Genomic DNA, 22,427 nt, shown 5'->3' on the forward strand with positions numbered 1-22,427 from the left:
TGTGTGTGTGTGTGTGTGTTTGATGTTAACTCATTCGCAACACAATTCATGCAACATCCAGAGGGCAGTTCTTCTTATGTGTTTCGATCAAATTGAGATTCATTTGTTCAGCTTCCATGGCAGTACAAAGTGAGTGAGTGAAATTTTATTATTATTATTGTTACGAATGTGCTGTATGTGAATGATTGTAGCCTATGTGTAATGTGATGAAATTGTAGCATGATGCAATGTTAGCTCAGCATGGTGCAACTCTACTTGTTGGGACAAGAGAGACAGGAGGGCAGGAAGTGCTGAGTCGAGCAGTTGGGGGAGCAAGGGTGGCTGAGGAGGAGTAGTTGAGAAGACGCGTGTCTGGGCTCCGCGTGGGGCCCCTGGCAAGGGCCCCTGAAGCCTGGTGGCGTCGTGGCGGAGCCGGTGGAGGCTGCAGGAGGCTGGGGAGCCGTCGAAGCCGCTCCTTTGGGTCCAGCTGGTGCTGGAGTCGGACCCATTAACCCTGCCTCGTTGCCTCTCTCACCGCCTCCCTCTCCGCCATGCCGGCCGGCTTGCAGCCCACGTGGTCCGCCCGCTCCTCTCTGCGGCCCCTCGGCCTCACCGTGCTCAGGGAGGCTTAAGCCAGCGGAGCACGACGGGAAGTTGGCATGGGAGGCCAAGTTCAAGATGCCAGCTGCTGCCCAGGGCTGGGGCGAGGATGAGAAGGCGTTGCTGCTGACGACAGCGCTACGGGGCTCAGTGGACGGGCCCGGCCGCTTGGTGGGGAGCGCCGAGAGGACCTTGGGGCGGCCTGACATGCCGGCGGACGCGCCACAGAGGCTGTGTGGCGTCACGGGGCACTGCGTGCAGTCTGAGGGCCCAGTGGAGGCTCGTATCGGCGTAGGCAGCGCTGTGGAGCGCCGGCCGATGGACATCGCCGATCGAGACGAGCCGTGTGTGCTGGGCCTCGACTACCTGCCGCAGGGCGAGGCCTGTGCCGACCTTGGACGGGAGCTGGAGGCTGCGCGGACAGGCGCCTTTGCTCCCGAAGGTCGGCTGTGCAGAGGTAGTCGCGGCGGAGCGACTGCACCTTGCCCAGGGACGGAGGCTAGGGTCCTGTGTTGCCGGTCGGACGCGATGCCAGCGGAAGGCACGGTGGAGTCCACGGAGGGCCTGCAGCTGCCTGGTGGTGTGGCAGCCGGACAGAGTCTCGAAGGAGCGGGGGAGGAGTCAGTCACGGTGCTGGTGGCTAACTCCTCCGACGAGGCTCGGAAAGTACCCGCTGGTGCCAAGCTGGGCACCTGTGAAGAGGTGGAACAACTAGAGGAGCCGTCGGGGAGCGCGGAGTTGGCCGCTGTGAGGCCGCTGCCCGACTTCCTGGAGGATTCGATGCACTGGAGCGCCGCTCACCTGACGGAGGCGCAGACGAAGGTGCGCCACACCCTGGCTCGGTGCGCGGACGTGTTCAGCGGGGGTGGATTGGACCTGCTGGGCTGCACGGGGTTGTTGAATCACAACATCAGCACGGGAAGTGGTGCGCCCACCAGGAGCCCGCCCCGACGTGTCGTGCCGGCCAGGCGGGAGGAACTGCAGCGCGCCGTCAACGAGCTGGCGGCGCAGGGGGTGATGGAGCGGACAGACAGTCCATGGCCCTCAGCAGTCGTCCTGGATATGAAGAAGGACGGCACACAGCGCTTCTGTGAGGACTGCCGGGCGCTGAGGGACGAGACTGGCGAGGACTCTCACCCCCTGCCGTGGACCGACGACGCGCTGACGAGGGCCTTGGAGTTCGGGGCATTGACGACGATCAGCGGCGGCCGCCCGCCCTGCCATGACCTCCGGGGCCGGATGGCGAAGGTGAAGATGAAGGCGAGCCGGAGGGCTTCCGTGGCTCGTGCGGGGCTGTGGCAAGAGGGGCATAGGTGCAGTCGGTGCCTGGGGGAGCGAAGGACGCGTTCCCTTGACCGGCCAAGCCCCGATGCCCACCAGCCTCGCTGCAAGGACTGTGGCCAGTCAGGCCACCGCTTGAGTGCCTGTCCCAGGCCCAGGGACGCGGCGCGGGCGGGAAGCGCGGACGGGCTGGAGAAGGGAGCCGACTTCCAGCCGTCTCCCGCCCTCGGGCCCCGCTTTGAGTAAGCTGCCGCCGCCCGACCAGCGTGTTGCCAGTGGGAGGCTTAGCGGTTGTAGCCACGACGCGTGACAGTGGACACCGGGGGCTGAGGAGTGCTCGGCATGGCCTGACCCAGGGTAGTGTGTGCTGCTGGAGGGGCCAGTGGAGGCTCGTATCGGTGTAGGCAGCGCTGTGGAGCGCCGGCCGATGGACGTCGCCGATCGAGACGAGCCGTGCTTGCTGGGCCTCGACTACCTGACGCAGGCCAGTAAGGCTCGTGGTGGCCTCGGACGGGAGCTGGAGAGGGTGACCGGAATGGTGCCCTTTGCTTCCAGGAGGTTTTCGTGCATGGCTGCGTGGGGAGGTAGTCACGGCTGAGCGAGGGCACCTTGCCCCGAGGGTGGAGGCCAGGAGCCGGTGTCGACTGTCCCGAGCGTCACGTGGAGTGGATGGCGTGGAAGAGCCCACTGAGGACTGACGGCTGGTCGACGGCGTGGCTGACAGGCGGAGCCCCTTGGGGGCGCGAGAAGAGACTGTGGAGGACGTGGTGGAGGACAGACTGATTTATGTATATTGCATGTATTTTTCTGTGTTCAATGTTCGGCCGGGAGCTCAGGCTACCGGTGGATTTGGCCACGGGGCGGCCTCCCGACGTGAGCTTGCCCACCGTCACCTCTGGCTTCGCAGCGGCACTGCAGGAAAGCCTGGCTGAGGTGCACCGACGCGTACGGGGCAGGCCAGGCCATGAAATGAAGGAGACACGACCGGCGAAGGACGTGAGCCCCAGCAGCAGCGAAGGGGACGTGTCAGAGGTCGACCACGGGGCGAACGAGAACAGGGGCGGTGCGGGCGAAGCGGCAGATGTCAGTGACGACCCTGAGCAAGTACTTGGGGCCGACGACGCCGCTCTGGGTGCCACCGCCTGCCTGCCGCCGCCCGCATCCCAGCGGCGCCCTCGGCGAGAGAGGCGTCGGCCGGGATGGTTAAGAGACTTTAGTGATGTCCCAGGGGACTGATTAGTTTGATTAATTTCATGTTTTGTTTGTTGAATGTTGGGGCAGCCGGGTCGACTGCCTTCTGAAGGGGGAGATAGTGTTACGAATGTGCTGTATGTGAATGATTGTATGTGTAATGTGATGAAATTGTAGCATGATGCAATGTTAGCTCAGCATGGTGCAACTCTACTTGTTGGGACAAGAGAGACAGGAGGCAGGAAGTGCTGAGTCGAGCAGTTGGGGGAGCAAGGGTGGCTGAGGAGGAGTAGTTGAGAAGACGCGTGTCTGGGCTTGAGAGAGTGTTGAGCTGCTCCGCTCGCGAGCTGTGTGCATCCGGTGTGCGTGTCTGCCGTGCCCCTGTACTGTGCCTGATTAACTGTTCTGTGCCCTTGAAAGTTGCTGTACTGTGTGAGGAACCTGTCATTAAACTAGAACTTAGTGTTCAACGTGTATCCTTTGTGCCCTACCTCCCCTCGGTGTTCGGTGTGGGCCGCTGTGAGTGACTGGTGCCCGTGTGGTTGTTCTGGTGAGGATCACGCCGCCTGCCTGCCCGTGGATGGTGTGTGTGTGGGGGGGTGGCGTAACATTATTATTATTATGTGAGTGTCTAAAACTCGTTAAATCAGTGACTGCCAACCAATGCTATATTATTTCATGCCAAAAAATAAAGAAAAAAAAGTATGTATGCCATTGTAATATACAGAAATATATATGTAAAGAATTATTATGAGTATTGAGTGTGTTAATAATCCCTGGTCACTGTTTTATTATCATTACTTTATTTATTTATTTATTTATTTTTTTTTTTTTTACGAATCCACTAAAGAGACTCATCGCTTCCCTCAGTAACTCATTCTACATTCATCATTTTATTCAATTTTATTCTGGACAGGTACTGGTGTGGAGACCATGCTGGGTTCAAAACTACCTTCATTAATCTTGATAGAATGACGGTGCAATGTCCCTAGCCGACCCTCAAAAAGGATGTCATTTACACCTTTCCTTGCAAATATTTGTTGCTCAGCACTCAGTTTCTTGAATTCTTGAGCCCAACTCCTTGCCAACACGTCAGTTTCGTCGTCACTTTGCTGCAGATGACTGCATGACAGTGCCAGAAGTTCAGTGCGTTTAGCTTCTGCATCCATCTTCCTTTTTTTGTTGGATTTGCTCACCACCATCTCTTGTGCGTCGCGTATGTCGGCACAGGAAGTATTCGGTTCCTACAAAAGAAAACAGTGTTGTCAGAGCTTCGTTACGTAGGGTGGAATATTTAATGAATAAGACTAAAAACATGTGGGTTCAGCAAATAATAGAGAGGTGTGAATGATGAGTGAGCGAGGTGCAAGCTTCAACTGAACCCACTATAGTTTAACCTAAAACCGTAAAACATTATTTTTTGCTTCTCGTTTAGATACCACAGACAGACAGATCAATTCGTGAATGCTGACGCTTTTGAAAGGACATGGCAGTTTCCACATTGTGTTTGGGCCATCGATGGGAAACACGTAGAAATTACCAAACCCTGCGGTTCAGGTTCATATATATTACTACATTTATAAGCACTTACGAATTTATAATGGTAGATGTTGGTGCAAATGGTAGGGTTTCCAATGGTGGTGTGTTTGCTAACACAAAATTTTGCAAACAGTTGAAAGAAAAAGCCAAACTCTGCCGGCGGCCGAAAGTGGGCGGAGCCTCGTCGGCCGGATGAAGCACCACGGGCGGCGGTCAGTGCCAGCGACGACACCAATTAACATGGAGCCGCCCGGGTAGTATTTCACTTACCTCAAGCAAGTTGGATTTTGATGACCGTGGTATTCCTTGGTCACGAAGGAAGAGGAGGTGATCATAGTACCACAATGACGGCTGATAAACCTCTTCTGCACCCGATCTTTTGTATGTTTCCACTTTCTTTAGTTCTTTTCTAAATGAACTTCGCATATTGTTTATTTTCTTTTTCACCATATCAACGTTGGCATCATTTATTTTCTCTTTCAGTTTTTCCACTAGCACCTCATAGGCTGCGTTTTTGTAGTCTTTGTGCATATACGATTTATGTTCTATGTTCCACAAACACGGATGGCCCTTGTACAGGTCAATGAAGCTGATCCAAAAGTCTTTATCTATCCAGACGTCAGACATCGTGGAGCGTAGATATTGCGTACACACCGCACGGCAGTCCGCGCCGCTCTGCGCCTCAAGGCCGCGCCGCAAGGTGGCACACACGGTGGGCCGCGCCGGAGGGAATTTCAAACATTAAACAGAAGGCCATCGGGCCGTGTCGTGAGGCCGCGCCGCACACACACACACACACACACACACACTGCCTCACATGGCCTGTAGCTTCGCCCACTTTTCGGCCGCCGGACAGGCCGCATCGCAGGGTGTCCGCGCCTTTAGAAATAGCTGATGTGAGAAGCGAAAGTGTTTTGTAAAAGCAACCTATTTCTACTACTGCTGTATACTCTTTCTACTAATTTCCCTCCTCTGTTCTCCTGTTCCTCCTCCTTCTCTTCCTCTCCATTTATATTATTTCCTCTTTCTTCTCGCCTTAAATTATCCATTTCTTTCTATTTTATTCGTTTTCTCTATCTCAATATATTTGTCAAGACTTTCCTGTTGATCCCTGTCTCTGTCTCTCTTTAATTCATTTATCTTCTATTATTTTCTTAATATATATATTCATTTTTCCTCTTTTCTTTCTGTATTCGCTGGTTTCATTTTCATCTAAATAAGACTCCTATTTCATATTTTCTTTCCCTATCGATCATGCTAAACAATATACTGGACTTTATCACCGTACGTATCTATATAACTGATCAATGACCACCTTAAGCTAAAATTAAGCTGAAAACCGTTGAAAATAAGTAAGATTGCACTGAGTGAGAAAATTACTTAAGTGCCCCTTGCAACATGCACGACCTTCAAGAAATAGGTCTCACTCATATATATACGTTTTGTGAGGAAAATATTGAATGGCTGCCTCTAATTAACTTCCCTCAGCCCTTTATTTTTAATATTTACATTGCTCTCAGATTAAGGACACAAAGGAAAAGAAAGGTGAACTAAATATCTAAAAATGAATGAAAAAAATACTTAAGTGCCCCTTGACCTTGTTAAACGACCTTCAGAAATAGGTCTCATACGTTTTGGGAGGAAAAAATATAGTTGGCTGCCTCAAACTTACTTCATGCCATTATTTTGAGTATTTATATTATTGTTAGACTGTTAAGGAATAATGAAAAAGGGATTAAAAGGTGAAATAATTAAGTGTGTATTAACGAAACTATAGCGAATATATAGAAACTGCATGGGACGTCGATCGACTGGATGTAACGTCTCCATGGCAACTGCCATTAGGTATTATTATATAATTATTTTGCTGTTAGACTATAAGAGAATGATCAAAAGGGAAAGAAAGATGAAATAATTAAGTGTCTTTATATGAAAATGAAACACGTACCGATCGAATGGAGAAATATTGGAAGTGTGGTTGACGTGTAATTAACTACTATTATTATTTATATTGCCATTAGAAAGGGAGACGAATTAAACGACCATTAATCACTTTTATAGAAGGAGGAGAGAAGCAGAGGTGAAGAAATAAGGGAAAACAAGAAGATGAAATAGAAGATAAAGACACACGATTCTAACTAGTCATTCCCTCTCAAACAACCATTAATCACTTGTATAGAAGGAGAGAAGCAGAGGTGAAGAAATAAGGGAAAACAAGAAGATGAAATAGAAGAAGATAAAGACACACGATTCTAACTAGTCATTCCCTCTCAAACAACCATTATGCACTTGTACAGAAGGAGGAGAGAAGCAGAGGTGAAGAAATAAGGGAAAACAAGAAGATGAAGACACGATTTTAACAAGTCATTCCCTCTCAAACGACCATTAATCACTTTTACAGAAGGAGAGGAGGAGACAGAGGTGAAGAAATAAGGGTAAACAAGAAGATGAAGACACGATTTTAACAAGTCATTCCCTCTCAAACGACCATTAATCACTTTTACAGAAGGAGAGGAGGAGACAGACATTCCCTCTCAAACGGCCATTAATCACTTTTACAGAAGGAGAGGAGGAGACAGAGGTGGAGAAATAAGGGTAAACAAGAAGATGAAATAAAGACACGATTTTAACTAGCCATTCCCTCTCAGACCACCATTATCATTTACATAGAAGAAGGAGAGAAGCAGAGGTGAAGAAATAAAGGAAAATTCAGACCCTCCATCAGTATTAGAAGCCCCGTGAGTGCTACAAGTGGTCATGAGGGTTGCTTGCTCTTCACGTCTCCTATCAGCAACACCTCAGCAAGACAGCACAGGTGATATAAGCTCCCTAATTACCTTTCCAGGACTCTTAACTAAGGGAGAAAGGGTGAAATAAGGGAGATAATGGGTGACCTAGCTCCATAGAATCGGTTACGAGATCATGGAGGGAGAGAAGGGAGGGAAAGGGAGAGGGAGGAAGGTAGGTAAGGTTAGGAAGGGAGGGAGAGAAAGAAGGAAGGGAGGAGAGAAAGAAGGGAGAGGGAGGAAGGAAAGGGGTTAAGGGAGGCTGGTAAGGTTAGGAAGGCAGGGAGCAAGGGAGAGAGGAAAGAAAGGGAGGAGAGAAGGAAAGGAGGTTAGGCAAGGTTAGGGAGAAAGGGAAGAAGGGTGAGAGGAAAGAAAGGGAGAGGGAGGAAGGAAAGTTAGGTAAGGTTAGGAAAGGAGAGAGGAAAGAAAGGGAGGGAGAGAGGGAGGAAACCAAGCAGAAAGGGAGGAAGGTAAGCAAGATAGAGAAGGGAGGGAGAAAGGTAGGTCAGGTAAGGTTAGGGAAGGAGGGAGTTGGGTGTGATTTTGGGTTTTTAACAAGCTAGGTATGGTGTCATGTTTATAATGTGTTGGGTGTGATTCTGTAGTTTTACCCAGTGGACTATGGTGGTTTGGCCCTTTACCTTGTGTTGGGTGTGATTCTATAGTTTTACGCAGCAGACTGGTGGTTTGGCCCTTTACTTTATGTTGGGTGTGATTCTAGAGTTTTACCTAGCAGACTATGGTGGTTTGGCCCTTTACCTTGTGTTGGGTGTGATTCTAGAGTTTTACCCAGCAGACTATGGTGGTTTGGCCCTTTACCTTGTGTTGGGTGTGATTCTAGAGTTTTACCAAGCTAACTGTAATGTCCTGGTCCTTTGAGTTGGGTGTGATTCTAGAGTTTTACCAAGCTAACTATGGCAGCCTGGTCTGTTGTCTTGTTTTGGGTGTAATTCTGTTGTTTTACCGAGCTAAACTTTGCAATTACCATAACTTGGGTAAAGACTGGGAGGAAATTGATGAAACTTCAATCTGAATTGATAAGACGTCATTACATGTGTGCGTGATGTGTTGTAGTTACCTGTTTGTTATGTACAGGAAATTAGTTATTACAGCTGTTGGTTCCATCTTGGTCTGGATGTGTTTTATTTCATTCTGGTGTAAATGTCAAGTCACACTGAATCTAATTTACTTGGTTTGCTGTATATATAGTGGAACCTCTGTTCACAAACTTAATTCGCTTCTGAAGGCTGTTCATCACACAAAATGTTCATAAACTGAAGCTATTTTCCCCATAGGAATTATTGTGAAATGGATTATTTTATTTTGGGGTACATTTTGAGTCATCTTCCATCCCCCGAGCCACACTAGTTACTACCCTCCTCCTCTTGCTCCTGTCCTAACCTCCATTCCTCCTCCTAATGTTCTACCTTATTCCTCTACATACACCACATAGATAGATATAAAATTCTGGTGAACATTTCAAGAGGCAGTTTGCATCTGTCTAACCTATCCTAACCATTTACAGGCTTCATGTATTACTCCTAGCCCACACAATTTTTAGTTCTTTAATTCCGTTTTGTTTTCTTATTTTTGTCTTTTCTATATTCTATTATCATTGTCATTATTAAAATTATTATCATTTTTATTTTTTTATTTTTCGTTTATCTGTCTGCCTTTTCAGTTCCTTGGTCAACAGGCTGTGCACCACCAGGCCTGCCACCACCTACAGCCCTGTATAGCCAACCCTTGCACCCCACCCCTGACCTGGCGGCTTTGGCAACGCACCACAAGCTGACGTCCTCCTGTGAGTACCTGTGGCTTTACCTGTTGTAGTAGGTAAATGTGTAGTTTAGCCCCACCACCTGAAAATACCACATGCCTTCACATTATCATAAGTGTGAGTGGAGTTGTGGCTATGACCGGTAAATGTAATGGAAATGTGCCGGTGGGTTTGCTTGTTTTTAGTGGGTAAATATGTAGTTTAGCTCCACCACCTGGAAATACCACACGCTTTCATATTATCATAATTGTGAGTGGACTTGTGGCTATGACGGGTAAATGTAATGAAATGTGCCGGTGGGTTTGCTTGTTTTTAGTGGGTAAATATGTAGTTTAGCTCCGCCATCTGAAAATACCACATGCCTTCACATTATCAGAAGTGTGAGTGGACTTGTGGCTATGATGTATATTTATTACATCAGAACTTTACCAGCTTTGTCATGTCTTGTGTATGACCTCTGTATGTATTTTGTGTTTAATGATTCACTTTTTGCAGGTCTCAGAAGTCTAAGGGAGGTCCCAGAAGCCTTAATTAAGGGGACATAGACCATGGTGAGTGATGATCGACCCAAAAAAATAACTTGGGAAAAAAAAAAGAGGCTTGTAAATTAATTAAAAAAACAATGTAAATAGAATAAGTGAATGAATAGGAAGATGAATAAGATAAATAAACAGCTTGCGAGGAAGAATTAAAAACCGGGCTCTCCTTCATCTCCCCCGACAGGACAGCGATCAAGAAACTGTAATTTTTGACACCGGGAACTTGCGGCAGCGGCGATACTTCCACCAGGCCGATCGTCCACCCCCCCACCCCCCCTACAAGCCCATACCTCCACCCCCTGCCCACCCCACCCCTGTACCCACCTATTCCTACCCCCCTCCATCCCACACTGGTTACCATCATTCTCATTCTTCTGTTGCAACCTCCATTCCTTCTCCACATGTTCCATATTCCGCTGCATACTCCACATCACTTCCTCTGCCTTCCAAGTACTCTCATCCACCTTCCACTTCACTCACAGCTTCCACATCCTCCTATCAGCCTTCCACGTCCCATCCACCCCCTCCCAACCACTCCTTTAAACAGCCTTCCACGTCCCATCCACCCACTACCAACCACTCCTTTAAACAGTCTTCCACGTCCCATCCACCCCCTCCCAACCACTCCTTTAAACAGCCTTCCACATCCCATCCACCCCCTCCCAACCACTCCTTTAAACAGCCTTCCACATCCCATCCACCCCCTCCCAACCACTCCTTTAAACAGCCTTCCACATCCCATCCACCCCCTCCCAACCACTCCTTTCAACAGCCTTCCACGTCCCATCCACCCCCTCCCAACCACTCCTTTCAACAGCCTTCCACGTCCCATCCACCCGCTCCCAACCACTCCTTTCAACATCCTCGCGTCCCGGTTCACCCCACGACGCAGCATGGCACATCCTCCCCTTCCGCGCCGATTTACAACATGCAACACAGTAAGTCCCGCAGCACTGTGAGAAGGCGCCGCACCAGCCCCCCAAGGTTCAGCAGTCGGTACAAAAAAATGCGGCTTAACACGGACGCGCTGGACCACTCGGGGCACGGTCTCCTCGACTCCCTGCGACGTAATGGGGTCCGTCTCCACAACTGCTGGGAGAGGGAGATCATACCCAGGGTCCCGCGTCCACACCCAGCAGCAAGAACCAAGTCTGTGGAGGTTGAGGATGGAGTGTATGGCAGGGATCGGTACTGGTCGAGCTCTCGCACCGTTATGCCACGCTCCCCTGTTAACCAGCTTCCCGAGAGATACAAGCAGCCCTCCCAGCCCTGTCAGTCCCCTCGGAAAGACAACTCAGACCCACAGCCCGCCCGCCAAGCCATATCAGACTCCCAGCTTGATGCCTTCCTCAAACAGACAAACAGTAACTTTGGATCTACCGGGTTCATCAAGGCCATGCTCTCCAGCTTGGCAAATGGCTTCACGGATCCCATACCCGCTGTGCCTCCACCCCCACCCATCCAACACCCCCAGGACACGAGGGAGGAGGTTCAATCCCCCAGGAAGGATCAGATACCATTCCCGGCGACTCCCACGGACGATAAGGTGATTCTGAAGGTGGTGCGCGTGCCTGAAGAAGAGGAGGATCAGAAGCATGTGTTGGTGTTTGAGAAGGCTTCAACACCCTCTCAAAATGATCAGAATACAAGTTCGCCGCATTCTCGCACTGATCCGTCGGCCTTGGATAGAATCACAGCAGAATATCGTTTGTCATCGCCGCGCCATCATGCAAGTTCGCATCATGTGAGGTCTCGATCCCCTCCTCCTCCTCTTCCTCCTCATTCTGGTCTCAATCCCTTATCCTCAGACCAGCAAGGTGTGAAAAACATACCTTCGGATTCCAAGTCATCTCGAAATCCACCTCCATGTGCCTCAGGGTCCAATTCCACATCTCAAAATCCACCTTCTCCATGTCACTCAGGGTCCAATTCCACCGGCTATAGTGGATGGGAGGAAAGGGCTTCATCAACCATCCCTCCACCCTCTCTGTCTCCGTCTCCTTCCTCCATTTCCACAAGTAGAAAGTCAAGCACGGAAAGTCGCTCGTCGGAGGAAATACGGAAGACGAAAAGTGGAAAGCGGAAGGCGAGTGAAGTGGAAGAAAGCAGGGATCACAGAAAGAGGAAGAGGAGGAAAGGCGATGAAGGAGGAAGAGAGGGAGATGCAGAAGAAGAGGCAGACAAGAGGAAGGAGAGGAAGAAGAAGGAGAAGGAAAATGATGATTGCAGAAAGGAAACGGAGACAAAGGAGAAGGAAAATGTTGATCGCAGAAAGGAAACGGAGAAAAAGGAGAAGGAAAATGTCGATCACAGAAAGGAAACGGAGAAAAAGGAGAAGGAAAATGTCGATCGCAGAAGGGAAGTGAAGGAAAAGGAAGTTGCAGAAAAGAAGAAAGAAGATAGACAGAAGAAGAAGGAGGAGAAGGAAAACAAGGAAGGGAAAGGAAGACAAAAGAGAGAGAAGGAAAAAGAAGAAAAGAAGAAGGAAGAAGAAAAAGAAGTGAAGAAAACAAATAAGAAAGAAGAAAGAGAGAAAGAAATAAAAGAGAAGCAAAAATTAACAGGAAGACAAGGCAAAGAAGACAAGGAAGAAAAGGAGATGAAAGATAAAGACAAGAGAGGAAAACAAAACCAGAGGAAGGAAGTGGAAGACAGAGAAGACAAACGGAGGAAGGAGAAAGACAAAACAAAACAAAGCAACAGAAAAACAGCGACGGATAAAGACGAAGACAAGAACAGGGGAAGAAAAGAAGACAACAAACGGAGGAATAAGGAAAATGGTGATAAAGAAGACAGGAAGAAAGAAGCGAAGACAAAAACAAGCAATAAACAAGAGAACAAGAGCCATAGAAAAATGGATAATAGGATGAGCAAAGAAAGAGAGGAAGAAAGAGAAGACAATAGAAAGAAGGAGAATAAGAAAAGACAGAAAGAAAGAGAGAAGGAGGAGGGAAGAGGAGAAAGGATGAAGGAGAAGAAGGATGGAAGAAGGGAAATGGAGGAGAGGAGAGAAAGAGAAATGGGGAAGGGGAACAAATCAGAAGAAAGGAGGAAGAAAGGAAGACCAAGTGAAGAAAATGAGAGAGAGGAAGAAAGAGGAGATAGTGAATTGAGGAAGAGAAACAGAGAAAAGGAAGATGATAAAGAGAATGAAGGAAGAGAAAGAGAAGAGAGAAGGAAGAAAGGAAATCCGAGTGAAGAAGAAAGAAGAGAAATCGGACCAAAAAATAAAAGCAAATCGACAGAGGGAAAAGACGACGAGGAGGCTAAATTAATTTCCTCGCCGACAAGACCGAGACCGAACGACGATATCCACAAAAGGCACAAAAAAATAAAAACGGAGGAAAGACGAGAGAGCGGAATTCGACGACCAAGCGTAGATTCCGACGGCGAGGTTGCGATCGTCCCCTCACCGAGCAGATTCAGGGCAGACGAGCCTGGTTACGACAGCGACTGCAGTATGCTCTCCATCCCTCTCTTCCCCGACCTCAACCCAGATGACCTTGACGACCTCCCTCCACTACCCTCAACGCCCCCTCCCACCACAGCACCGAGGCGGAATTTGACATGTAACACCCCAGTCAAAGAAGAACAGCCCACGTTTGACCCTACTGAGGCCGCGACCCCCCCTAGTCAGTTCCTGTCACCCGCTGTACCTGGGAGCACGTCGGTTGCTTCGGTGGGAGAGGTCGCAGTGAAGGAGGAAGCGGAAATGCCCGAGGGTTGCACAGCGGAATTGGCGACGGTGAAAATTGAACCACATGCACTACGGGATGTGTCGGAAGGAGAGACACGAGTTAGGGAGAGTTTAGGAGTCCAGGAGTCGTCAGCGGAAGTGGCAACAGTTAAAACGGAACCAAGCACTGTATGGGATGGGGCGGAAGGAGAGGTCGTAAGGGGGAGATCAAGTGACGTCCGAAATCACTTGGAAATGCGAGTTAAAAGTGAACCAGGTGCAATACAGGACAGGTTAGGGGTTGTGAGGGGGAGAGCGAGAGACATTGGCGTGCAAGATTCACCAATGGGTACAGCGATGGTGAAGCAGGAACCGGGAACAGAGGCGGTGATGGTGGCCTTTGAGGTGAGACGTGGCGTTCCCGAGGCATCAACAGGAGCATTACGGGTGAAGGAGGAGCCGCTGGAGTACACAGACATGGGCAGCAGTGCGTCGTATGGTGGTGATTGGGTACCCTCGTCCACCATCAAAACGGAGCCATGGGAGTACACAGAGATAATCAAGACCGAGACGTTTCTGCAGAGGGATGGTGGACGCGATAGGAGGCTACGGCAGCTCATGGATGCCACCCTCCGCACCATGGGGTTAGAGGACGGGGAGGGGATTCCAACGCTATGGGACGGCAGTACACCTGAGAGCCTTTATGATCACCTGAAGAGTTACCTGGTGGAGTTAGGCTGCGGCGTTTGGGAGGCGCCGAACGAGAGCTTCACGTTCAACTGGGAGGTGAATTTGCGTCGTTTGGCTGTCGCATCGCAGGCCTCGCACGACCTCGACCGGTTCACGCGTAACATCTACCGTCACATGAAGGAACACCCGACGTATAAGGCGTTCGTCACCGACCTTATGAGGAAGGGTCGGGGACGGACGGCGCGGTAAATGCTGCTTGTTTGGGGTTGCGGTGTTGCGGTTGTTGGCTTACTCGGGGCAGAAGTTACGGGAAAATTAAGATAAGGGAATGCAAGATCACAGAAAGGAAGTGAAGGAAAAGGAGAAGAAAATAATAAGAAAACCGATACCACAGAAAGAAAGGATGTGAAGAAAAGGAGAAGAAAGAAAATAATTAGCAAACCAAAGACCACAGAAAGAAAGGAAGCAAAAGAAAGAGAGACAAAAGGAGAAAGAAAATAAGTAGCAAAAAAGAGGGAAAGGAAAAAGTTCTGAGGACATATATTTAAGTTTTGAGGACGTTCACTTAAGTTCCGAGGATGTTTATTAAGTTTGGAGGGTATTTGTGGAACTACCGAGGATACCATTGCAAGTTCCGAGGACATTTGTGGAACTTTCAAGGATATCTGTGCAAGTTCCGAGGACATTTGTGGAACTTCCGAGGATATCAGTGCAAGTGTTTGGGACATTTGTGGAACTTTCAAGGATACCGGTGCAAGTTCCAAGGACATTTGTGGAACTTCCGAGGATATCAGTGCAAGTTCTGGGGACGTATGTGGAATTTCCAAGGATATTAGTGCAAGTTTCGGGGACATATGTGGAACTTCCGAGGATATTAGTGCAAGTGTTTGGGACATTTGTGGAACTTTCAAGGATACCAGTGCAAGTTCCGAGGACATTTGTGGAACTTCCGAGGATACCAGTGCAAGTTTGGGGGGCATTTGTTGAACTTCCGAGGATGTTTACGAGTGGACAGAACGAAGATACGTCCCCCAGTGTTGCCATTCATGGTGTCTGGCAAGTTATCTCTACCCTATGGTGCTCTGTGAAAGGTTGCGTCTCTATAGCTTCCAGTCACTGCCAACTTGTTTTGTATAATGCACTTGTTTTTTATCCCCTAAGCATATCCATAGTGTCAAAAAACATAATTAACACCCAAGGAGTGATTTGTATAGAATTTGCTCACAATCTGTTGACCCCTGTTGACCTCTTGTTCTATTGTTTTTTGTCCAAGCAACATCTAGCGGGTATTGCCTTTTTTTGTTGTTTTTGCCGACCTCTTGTGGCCTCTTTCTTTTTTTTGTTTTGTTTTGTTTTTGCCCGAGCAGCGTCATGCAGTTTTTTTTTTTTTTTTTTTTTTTTTTTCAGTTGACCTGTTGTGACCTCTATTGACCTCTCGTTCTTTTTTCTTTTTACAGAGCAATGTCTAGTTTTCTCGTTCTTTTTTCTTTTTACAGAGCAATGTCTAAGTGACCTCATGTGACCTCTACTGACCCATGAGCTGCTTCCCTCGCTGTCAAAAAAAGACTGTTTGTGTTTGTGTTGTGTTGGTTATGTTGGCACCAGTGTCAAGTTCACCCACTGGTACCAACCTGACCGACACTACACCATGTCTATAGATTTTGCTCAGTTACAAAATGTGATAGATACTTCTTTTAGCGACTGTACATGTTGGGGCAATATGGTGGCTTGATAGGCTTTTGTTTTTCTTCTTTTCTGACCATATTTTTCCGTTTTGTTGGTTTTCCCTTCATCACTTTCTACGACTGTGTACGTAATATGGCAACTTGAATCCACGCCTATGTTTGCAATGTCAAGTTAACCCGGTAGCAGTGATGGGCCAAATTTGTGCCATGATATAAACCCCCCAAAATAGATGATGCATAATCTGATCACAAATGCTTTGATATATATTATGAAATGGTTTGTGTGAGTGATGATTTTTTCTCATTTTTCTCGCTTAGAGGGACCATTAAGAAACGTGATCCCCGCGGCTACCGGGTAAACTCGGTTAAAATCAAAACGCATCTAACTTTTTCCATCTTTTTTTTTCTCTAACTTTTTCCATCTTTTTTTTTCTATTTTATATTTTCTTGTATCATTTCCTATGGCTGTGTACGTAATGTGTCAACTTGAATCTACAACTGTGTTTGCAGTGTCTACTTAACTCTGTGAAAATCAAACACTTCTAACTTTTTTCATCTTTTCTTAATCACATTTTTTTCTATTTTGTATTTTCTTGTATCACTTTCTATTAATGTGTATGTAATGTGTCAACTCGAATCTACGCCTGTGTTTGCAATAAGTCAAATCTATGACTGTGTTCGCAATATGTCTTCTTAAATTACGACTGTGTTTGCTGTCCAATTGAATCTAAGGCTCAGACCAGTTTACACGCACATCTTATTTTAAACCTTTGCATTTCCGAGATCATTTTTACGCGTCAGATTCAGGCTAATTTACGTAAGGTCAGCGTGTTAGTCTCGTTTGTCACTGCCATTCGTGTGGAGAATAACCAGCCTGTCATGCTCACTCCTGTATGTTTAAATTAAGTTGCAAATTTATCTTAAACATTTGCATTTCAGTGATTAATTTTACATTAGGTTCAGCATGCCAAATGTCTCGTCCGTCACTGCCATTCGTGTTGGGAGACAAAAAAACAGCCTCGTCACACTCACTCCTGTATATATTTAGGAAGAAGAAGCAACATCACTGTAATCACTCTTGTACAAAACCATTTGTTAGTTTCATTTTCATAAAGGTATTCCATTTCAAGAAGTATATTATTACCACTGACTTTCCCCTCTTATGGCTGTGTGTTAGGAGGTGAAGCAGCTCAGACCAACACCCTCTCCCTGTGTGTGTGTGTGTGTGTGTGTGTACGGATGTTAATAAAAAGTCACCGTCTTCATGGTTTTAATAAATAAGAGCTGCCGACGACAGTAAAAATTATACAAAAATATTGCCACCACACCAGTACCGTACGAACCCTACACTTTGAGAATCTACCAACACACACACGCGCAGGGCTGCACTACGCTCTCATCTCTTCAACGTATAACACAGGACTGATACAGGTACAGAAGGTGATGGAGTGTGAGGTAAGGCTGTTTTATTCCCCAAGATATCCTATTCTCTCTTTCCCAGTGTCATTAAGTTATGTATAAACTTGTAAGTATATGTAACTATTTAGATATGTGTTGACAGGGAGGGCCTTATTTTTTTCTATATAACCGTCTTTTCTTCAATATGTGCGCTGTCTTGTTATTCATTCTACTGTGGGTTATTCCTTTCCATCTTTAATTAGTCATATTTTTTATATTCCTCTACCTCGTTATCCATCAATCTCTACCTTTTTTTTTTAATTGAACTTTGAACCATTTCGCTTTTAGTTATTCCACTGTTGGTCATTTTTCTTACAGTCTCTATCTTTTGTATTTGTCATTTCACTTGGGTCATTCCTCTCACAGCCTCTCCACCTCTGTACCCCATCATTCCACTAAGCAAAGATTCATTTACACACAATAACTCATCCCTTACTTTTTTCTTTGTGCAAACGTACGGGCCAAACACATGACACCATCTTTTCCAACACTTACAACCTCTGTGACACAATTCTTGGCAACACTCTGCACCATACTGTGTGGGCATTTAAACATCTTGACTATTATTACCAAGCCAAGAAATAGTTGTGCATCCGTATCTAAGCTATTCACTACCTTATGGGAGTTTCGTCAGAATATATGTCCTAGGAGGAACTGTTCAGACTGACTTGGCAAATAAGCCCCGCCCCCTTCCCCTAATCAGTGTGTCTCATTGGTCAGTTCACATGCAAGTCTCACCCATTTTCTCTAAAGCTGTATGTCATTGGTGGTAGGAAAGGTTAAATCTCATTGGTGGATGCTGGGAAAGGTTAAGTCTCACTGGTGGATGCTGGGAAGGGTTGAATCTCTCTGGTGGATGCTGGGAAGGGTTGAATCTCACTGGTGGAAGCTGGGAAGGGTTGAATCTCACTGGTGGATGCTGGGAAAAGTTAAATCACTGGTGGATGCTGGGAAGGGTTAAATCTCACTGGTGGATGCTGGGAAAGTTAAAATCTCACTGGTGGATGTTGAGAAAGGTTAAATCTCAATGGTGGATGCTGGGAAGGGTTGATTCTCACTGGTGGATGCTGGGAAATGTTGAATTTTCTTTCCTAATTCCAGTAAAGGTCAAATCTTGTGAGTGGATGCTAGGAAAGGTTAAATCTCACTGTTGAATGCTGGGAAAGGTCAAATCTGATTGGTGGTTACTGGGCTGCCTTGTCAAGTTAATCTGAACAGCGAAGAATTTTAACTTACACACTAAACAAATTTTTGACATTCGTGACGTGGGTGAATGAGTGACAATGAGTGTGAGGAGACTGGTGACGGTGAGTGAGTGAGACATCAGTGAGTCTTACAAACGTGACAAAATGAGAAGAATGACATGGACAACACACACACACACACACTAACTGGGCCGAGAATGATAGCAACACACCTACAACACACCTAAGAAACACTACAACACCGAACAACAACAGTAGTTAACGAAGAGCTACAGGTGAATAGAAACACCTGGGTGGCTGCATAGGGTGTCAGATCCTCACAACTCCTCGTGAATGAAGGATTTTAGGATGTTGAGGCGACCCTGCATCTCCTCCTTCTTCTCCTCCGTTATCCTCCCCGTCATCAGTCCCTCCACCCTCGTCTTCTCCTGCTTGACAAATTCCCGACCCTTTTCGAGAACCTTACGCATGACCTTAACGTATGTCTCGGCGATTTTGCGGTCCGATGGGCTCTTTAGGGCATCCCACGCATCCTCGGCATCCCTCAACAGCTGCTTCTTGGCGGTGAAGTCCTCGGAGACCATGAACTTATCCACAATGCGATCGAAGGTCTCCAAACATCCCTCGAGTCCAATGTAGATTCCAGAGTTCCGCCGGATAAATTTCTTCATCTCCTCAGCCTTGAAGTCGCCCTCAAACACCAGCGGCTCCTCCTTCCCCGCCACGAACAGCATGACCTTCGGAAAGTCCTCCTTCTTGACCCCAAACCGCTCGGCCAGGTCAGTGTTCTCCATGTCCCCATAGTCCTTGACCCCGACTTCCGCCACCAGCAGCTCCGGTGACCCGCGTCCAGCCGCCGAGAGCTTGGTGAACTCCTCGTGCTTCTTGCCGTAAGGGTACGCCACGTCGAACTTCACCACGGCGGCCTGGAACTTGGGGATGATCTGTGCCGAGGAACAGGTAAAGTTATTGGATTTAAAAAATGTTTATTACTTTAAATGTATTTAGACCAGTATTCTCAAGGCCACATAGGAGAGAGGTTGGATGCCCATGAGTGCTTTTCATGTTCATGGTTAAACTATTCCTAGGTTCATAACACTGCCCATGGAAAGACAACACAACCTCAAAAGAAATTTCTAGAAAGCCTTGACTGGGTACAAGCCCCAAAATAGCAAATAATATGGGTCTTTAAGATAAAAGGAATCATTCCAATGAGTTTTTATTTTTTTTATTTTTAGCCTCAAAAGCCTCTACAAGCCCCAATCAGCCCACCTTGTCAAACGTCCAGGCGTCCAGCGGTGTGCAGCCCTTCGCGTTGATGGCCCGGGCCGCCCCCACCACGGCCAGCACCACTACCAGGCCTATCACAGCCCTCTCACACATGGCTACGCGCTTCACAAGGGTGAAATAAAGGCTGAAAGGGTTATATATGTGGAGTAAAGGCGGGGTGGAGGCCTTGGAGGGGAGTGGAGGGTGGAAATATGGGCGAGGTGGAGAGGTTACTGGCCCCGCGGTGTGTCGTCTGCAGTGTGTGTGTGTGTGTGTGGAGTTGCCGCATACCAGCAGCTGTTTTACTGTTTTTTGGGTGTTTTTGTCTGTTTTGGGGGTGTTTTGTGTGTGTTTTTCTGTTGTATGGTTAGTTTGTCCCGTTTATTGGGTCATTTTGTGTGTGTGCGTGTGTGTTTTATTGTTTTTTGGTGTTTTTTCATTTTTTTTAGTTTTTTTGGTGTTTTTTGCGTGTTTTTTTGTTTTATGGTTCGTTTGTTTGTTTATTGGGTCATTTTTTGTATTTTTAAGGTGTGTTTTCCTGTTGTGTGGTGTGTTTGTCCTGTTTATTGGGTATTTTTTGTGTTTTATTGTTTTTTTGGGTGTTTTTTCGTTTTTTTTTTTATTGTGTGTTTTTGTGTGTGTTTTCCTGTTTTATGGTGTTTGTCCTGTTTTTTTTCGGGGGGGAGGCGTTTTTTTTATTTTGTGCGTTTTATTTTTTTTTATTATTTTTTGTTTGTTTTAAACTAATTGGTTTTGTTGATTTATTTATAGGTAAACTTATTTTATTAGCTTTTTAACCTTATGAGACATCTTTTATTATGAGTTTTTCGAGTTCAAGCATTTTTTTCGCTGTTAACCATATGACCTGGGTTATTTTTTTCATTTCATCATATGTATAAGCTCGTTTTATTGCCTTTTACACTAATATGACACCTTTTATTAGGGGATTTTCTTCTTCAAACATACTTACACATGTATCCTTAGTTGTATAATCACTCTCTGTGCTGCCTGGGGGTTGGGATGGCATGCTCCTCCCTTCTCCTTTGTTGTTTTACTTGCAACAATAAACTATCAATCAATCATCAATCATAGTTTTGTGCGGGCGGTGCAGTGGTTCGAGCAACGCGTCGTCTGTTTAGTGTTAATTGTGTGAGCGGCTTCGCGCCAAGAGTCGAACCCACGTTTTGTGCTATTTACCGGACCTGCCGCCCCGCCCTCATGGCCCCAGGTACTGTATGGCATTGTTTTAGCGTGATGGGCCGTTGTGGGTCATGTCTGCGGCAACATAACCACCAGGAACGCGTCTCAGAGGCTATGGCCGGGGAGGCTGGCACACCACGCCCCACGCCTTGGATGGCTGCTGGGGGGGCGAGGGGACGCCCACCAAGCCCTGGCGTGACCAAGGCCAAGGATCCTGCCATGGGGAGCCGGTGGCTGAGTGGTCAGCATGCGGGTCCAGAAGGACTCGGGTTCGCGTCCCGCCCGCCACTATGAAATCAGGATTGGGGAGTCCGTTGTGGCGTTGGCTCCCGCGGGCCCTTGCCTCCCTCTGCTCTGCCACAGTCCCAACACTTGTTTTTCCCTCTCACATGTTGGTTGTAGCCAACATGTGAGAGGGAGAGACAGCTAGGCGTTGGGACCGTGTGGCAGAGCAGAGGGAGCCAACGCTACGACGGACTCGACCATCCTGCCACTTCGCTACACGCTGCCAATGTCTGTCACGGTGTCACCGGCGAGGCATGTCCCAAGACAACCCACTTGCTGTTCTGAAGACCACCTGTCAACCCAGGTTGATTCTAGATTCTCTAGATAGATTCTTGATTCTACTCTACCCCAGCCATAGGAAGAACGTTTAAAGAAAAAAAATGAGGTATAGCCTACATATATTAAGAATAGGAGAGAGAGAGAGAGAGAGAGAGAGAGAGAGAGAGAGAGAGAGAGAGAGCTATATGCCCTTTTTGATAGAGAATGCATGAATATGACTTGAGGGTTTAATAGAAAGATTTTCTAAACATTTTATATCATGTAACAGACCCAATAAAATGAAAATAGTGATGATAATAATTCAAAATGAATGAGGTAATCAACTGTGAGCTTACGAATGGCTTCTCTGTCTTACCTCATACTTTCTGTTGAATTATTTAAACACATTTTTCATTGATTTTGATGTTTGTTTGCTGTACAGGTATTGAATATATAATGAGAGAGAGAGAGAGAGAGAGAGAGAGAGAGAGAGAGAGAGAGAGGATGAATAAACAAATAAAGGAAGATTGATTAGTAGAGAAATAGAATAGGGTGTTAGGAGAGAGAGAGAGAGAGAGAGAGAGAGAGAGAGAGAGAGAGAGAGAGAGACTAAGTTACGTGGCCTGTGGTTCAATTGACACAGGTAGGCGGGTCACCTGAAATATTGAAGAAGGTGTATTGATTGTAAAGGTGAGGTGAGGAGGAGGAGGAGGAAGTGGAAGATGACTTTTAAGGCCATGAGAGAGAGAGAGAGAGAGAGAGAGAGAGAGAGAGAGAGAGAGAAACAGCAGAAGAACAAAAAGGAAAGAAGAATATGAGGTTGGAAAAAGGAGAAGGAAAAGGATGCAGAGGAGATAAGTGAAAATAATGGAGAGAGAGAGAGAGAGAGTAAACAGGAAAAGGAAGGCAATAGATTAGTGAAGAAATAAAAAGGGTGGAGAGAGAGAGAGAGAGTAAACAGGAAAGATGAAAATAGATTAGTTGAATGTAATAAAATAGGATGCGG

The 22,427-nt window shown here is 47.1% G+C and overlaps 2 protein-coding genes and 1 long non-coding RNA gene across 6 annotated transcripts; 2 read left to right on the forward strand and 1 right to left on the reverse strand.

Annotated features, from left to right (window-relative positions):
* Positions 1 to 4,823: 4,823 nt before the first annotated feature.
* Positions 4,824 to 14,540, forward strand: LOC126982202 (zinc finger CCCH domain-containing protein 13-like). 4 transcript variants are annotated; one of them, XM_050834079.1, is made up of 6 exons: positions 6,565 to 6,670; positions 6,786 to 7,011; positions 7,172 to 7,405; positions 9,058 to 9,212; positions 9,652 to 9,707; positions 9,880 to 14,540. In XM_050834079.1, exons 5-6 carry the CDS (start codon positions 9,705 to 9,707, stop codon positions 14,308 to 14,310), a joined length of 4,434 nt encoding a protein of 1,477 aa, XP_050690036.1. In that variant the 5' UTR covers positions 6,565 to 6,670; positions 6,786 to 7,011; positions 7,172 to 7,405; positions 9,058 to 9,212; positions 9,652 to 9,704; the 3' UTR covers positions 14,311 to 14,540. The 4 variants fall into 4 exon arrangements, with proteins under 4 accessions (XP_050690038.1, XP_050690037.1, XP_050690036.1 ...); XM_050834078.1 differs by having other exon boundaries at positions 9,058 to 9,180; XM_050834080.1 differs by lacking the exons at positions 6,565 to 6,670; positions 6,786 to 7,011 and adding an exon at positions 4,838 to 4,971 and having other exon boundaries at positions 7,261 to 7,405; positions 9,058 to 9,180.
* Positions 14,541 to 16,158: 1,618 nt separating this feature from the next.
* LOC126982205 (uncharacterized) lies at positions 16,159 to 18,347 on the forward strand. Its single transcript, XR_007734857.1, has 2 exons — positions 16,159 to 18,012; positions 18,221 to 18,347. It is a non-coding gene; the product is annotated as an uncharacterized LOC126982205 (long non-coding RNA).
* LOC126982204 (endoplasmic reticulum resident protein 29-like) lies at positions 17,003 to 19,955 on the reverse strand. The gene is made up of 2 exons (XM_050834082.1): positions 19,682 to 19,955; positions 17,003 to 19,353 (listed from the first exon to the last, which is right to left on the reverse strand). The coding sequence occupies exons 1-2, from the start codon at positions 19,790 to 19,792 to the stop codon at positions 18,727 to 18,729; spliced, it is 738 nt and encodes a 245-aa protein (XP_050690039.1). The 5' UTR covers positions 19,793 to 19,955; the 3' UTR covers positions 17,003 to 18,726.
* Between the last annotated feature and the right edge of the window lie 2,472 nt (positions 19,956 to 22,427).

Source organism: Eriocheir sinensis, chromosome 50 (genome assembly GCF_024679095.1).
Source record: "Eriocheir sinensis breed Jianghai 21 chromosome 50, ASM2467909v1, whole genome shotgun sequence".
Lineage (NCBI taxonomy): Eukaryota > Metazoa > Arthropoda > Malacostraca > Decapoda > Varunidae > Eriocheir > Eriocheir sinensis.

Coding starts and splice junctions, on each gene's coding strand:
- LOC126982204 (XM_050834082.1), bottom strand. CDS start 19,792: ATGTGTGAGAGGGCTGTGATAGGCCTGGTAGTGGTGCTGGCCGTGGTG. Junction 19,354..19,681: donor ACGCCTGGACGTTTGACAAG/GTGGGCTGATTG, acceptor TCCTCGGCACAG/ATCATCCCCAAGTTCCAGGC.